We start from the raw sequence: 3,282 nt of genomic DNA, 5'->3' as shown, positions 1-3,282 counted from the left end.
TTGGACTTGATGATCTTAAAGGTGTTTTCTAACCTAAACAATTCTATGAGTTGCTTATCTACTACTCACGCTTGATGACTTTAATAGGCTTTAGGTGGAAAGAAGAGTAAGACACTCATATTCGTTCTGGTCCTCTATATAGCAGTCAATTTAATTTTCATAGCTGGAGCCCCGTCAGCTGCTGCAGTGGGACCAGTCATCACTACTCACATTTCTAAGAACCTGAAGCAGTCTTGGTGACCGTAGATTTCCGCAAGTCTCTTGGGAGTGTCACCGAAGAGGTCGGCCGCATCCATAGCAGCGTGCAGGGAATGAAGGGTGCGAAGGACCCCCAGTCTCCCTGACTCAGCTGCAAAGTGAGCTGGAGTCCAGCCCACGTTGCTCCGCAGGCAATGCCGGGCCCCGTGATCCACGAGGAGCTTGACCAGCTCCGATTGCCCTTGTGTTGGGCAGCAGAACAGGGAGAGAAGATGCACCTGCATTAGACTTTATACCTTCAGGATGCAGACGACAGTCACACACAGTTGATCATAATTCCCTTAGTCATGTAACAATGGATTTTACCCCCAACCTGGCCATTTGATTTATCAAACAAATGATACTCATTAGAAAATGCTGATTTTTTTTTCCAAACTGGACTGCTTCCAAAGGCATTTTACAACAACAAAAACAATAAAATCAAAAAGATTTCTACTAATTTCTGAACAGCACATCTCAATTAGTCATTGACCAATTGGTTATTGACGATTTTGTTGTTTCATTTTGGCTTTTAGTTCAATACAAAGTAAAATTTAAACATTAAAAAACTGGAAAATCTGTGAACAGCTTTACTAAAACAAAGATTTGTTTGATAGGAGATAGAGAAATTACTTGTTTTCATTCACCTTCATATTTTTCAAACCTATGGAATTGCTTAAAGAAGCAAAAAAGTTATTTCTACCTCACTTCACACTGCTTTGACTGAACTAGATCCTTCCCAATGGCACCTAGGCCATGCCAGTCTCTCATCATCATTTTCTTAAATCGCTCAGTTCCCTTTGCTGCTGCCCAAATGAGTAAAAATCCATCAGGGCACAAGTAAAACATGGTGTCAAGTGTAAACCAGCAAATCACACGCTTGATTTCTGAGCAAAGACAGATGCCATGATGTGAGATCCCAACGTGTAACAAACACCCTTGCAAGGAAGAGTACAGGCCCAGTTTCCCATTTTACACTGTGTACAATTATACATTATATATTGTTGCATTCATCTCCTTTCTGGGCTGCAAAGGGATATTTGACTTTAACAGTCACTTCTGAGGGTGAAGGACCAACGGGAGCTGCAAACAACTCTGGTTCTGTGTTCTTCATTCGACCAGGTGGCATAAAGGGAGGGCAATGTAAAACACAGTGTAATTATTTTGTTTTATTGGGTTTGATAAATACCTGGTATAAATTATTTTGTTCTATTGGGTTTGATAAATACCTGGTATAAACACAGTGGGTTTGATTTTCTGCTTATTCATGCAGGTGTACGTGAGAAATAACTCCTCTGCACTGTATGAAATCACCTCTTAGAAAAGCAATGTGGGGGACAAGCAGATATGCTATACGTACAAATCATGTAAATTGTAAATTTTCACGTGAGGAAAAAAAAAAGCTAAAAGAGCACTTTGATGGCAATCTCATAAATTATTTTGGAGGCAATGTTCTCATTTAAATTGCTATTTTTTTCTTTTTTGTTCATTAAGGACAAAATGCTCAGATACAAGCTGTGACTACCACCAGGATCAATTGCCATTGTAGCAAGATGCAGTTACGATCAGCATCACCTTTTATGACGCCGGTTCACAGAGGTAACAGAGCAAGGGGTGCCCTTACCTTTTGCAGCCGCCCAGTGCAGCGGGGTCCTGTCATGCCAGTCGACATCCTTGTGATTTGGGTCGCAGCGCCCTGTCCTCAAAATCTCATCCACCAGGTCGTAGTCCCCCAAAGCCACAGCTTCGTGGAGCTCTGTCATGCTGCGCGCTCCAGAAAGGTGTTTGGTAAAAGAGCGATGGTCGTTTAGCGGGTATTCACTGATGTATCGGCTCCTCTCAAGAGCAATTTTAACAGATCAAGCAGCATCTGGATTAAAAATGAGACATGCACTGTGAGAAACTAGGATTTTTCCAAAAATAAGGAAAAAGGAATGAGAGGGGGAAAAAATTGTAAGTTGTCTTCAAACCAATGATCGCAGACTGACGGTGACATTTGGTTTGCAGTCATGGAAATTTGGAGCAGCCCTTCATATACAGGATTCGTAGCTAAAACCACTTGGCATTTCTCAAAGATGTTGCTAACAAACAGCCAGCTCATGCCAAATATTTGCCATGGGTCTGTTGCTACTCACTTACCATGGAAACTGGCTCCTCCCTTGCCAGTGCTGCAGATCCATTACGGGTAGCATTTTATTGCAATGAAAGAAATGTCTGTGCAAGTATCTTCTGGCAGTTTTTGGTGCAACTAATCAAGCTATGGCACGTTCCTTACAAATCTCATCTCCATAGCTGTGCTTTGCACTTTCCAGTCCCATACAACAGACCCCCATCAAGAAACACACACAGATCTTTGGCCCCTGCAAGGCTGTGGCTTTCAATAATCACACCTGTGTTAGCGGATATTTCCTAGCCGCTTTGCTGGCAAGGAATTTAAGCAGCTTGCAAGGATCACTATGCTACCCCATCATCCTGAGGATGGAAACACTGCAATATTTTCTCCAGTCTGGCCAAATCAATGGGGAGAAAACTTTTATATTGCCATGTCAACAACTGGTCTTGAGCTAATTAGTCCAGTCCCCCTCACAAACCAGAAGCGTTTTAGGATTTGCTCCAGCTTTTGCATTGCATTTACTTGCAATTGAAGAGTGTGATATCCATGTTCAGCATGTTGGAAAGGACCAACGTTGGAGCTTGCAGAGGCTGATGTGAGGGAAGGTTTGCAATGCTAGGGGCTAAAACCTGGGAGCCAGAGGTGGATGGGACCATTTCCCTGCTCCCAACTCCCATAAACATCCCGGCTACATCCCAAATCCAGGCTGGAAGGACACAGCACCATCTCCACCTTGTCTTCTTGTAAGAAAAAGATCAGATACAAAGGTTGGAGGGAATCACAGCCTGCTTCAGTAGGTCCCCTGACTTAGGTGGTTGGACTGTGCAGACCAGATCCAAGAGGAAGACTCATACATAACTTCTACTGAGTTTCACTCCTGCACATCTGGGAATATCTGAATATATTAAAAAATATAATAAAATTTGGAGCTC

At 42.7% G+C, this 3,282-nt stretch overlaps 1 protein-coding gene across 1 annotated transcript; it reads right to left on the bottom strand.

Moving 5' to 3' along the window:
- Window positions 1-210: 210 nt before the first annotated feature.
- ANKRD66 (ankyrin repeat domain 66) lies at window positions 211-2,000 on the bottom strand (the record flags this gene model as incomplete). The annotated part of the gene is made up of 2 exons (XM_009705434.1): window positions 1,862-2,000; window positions 211-439 (listed from the first exon to the last, which is right to left on the bottom strand). Coding segments are annotated over exons 1-2 (368 nt in total), but the record flags the coding sequence as incomplete, so codon positions are not given.
- Between the last annotated feature and the right edge of the window lie 1,282 nt (window positions 2,001-3,282).

This window comes from Cariama cristata, unplaced genomic scaffold (assembly GCF_000690535.1).
Source record: "Cariama cristata isolate BGI_N322 unplaced genomic scaffold, ASM69053v1 scaffold40828, whole genome shotgun sequence".
NCBI lineage: Eukaryota > Metazoa > Chordata > Aves > Cariamiformes > Cariamidae > Cariama > Cariama cristata.
This window is presented reverse-complemented; position numbering and strand designations above follow the sequence as displayed.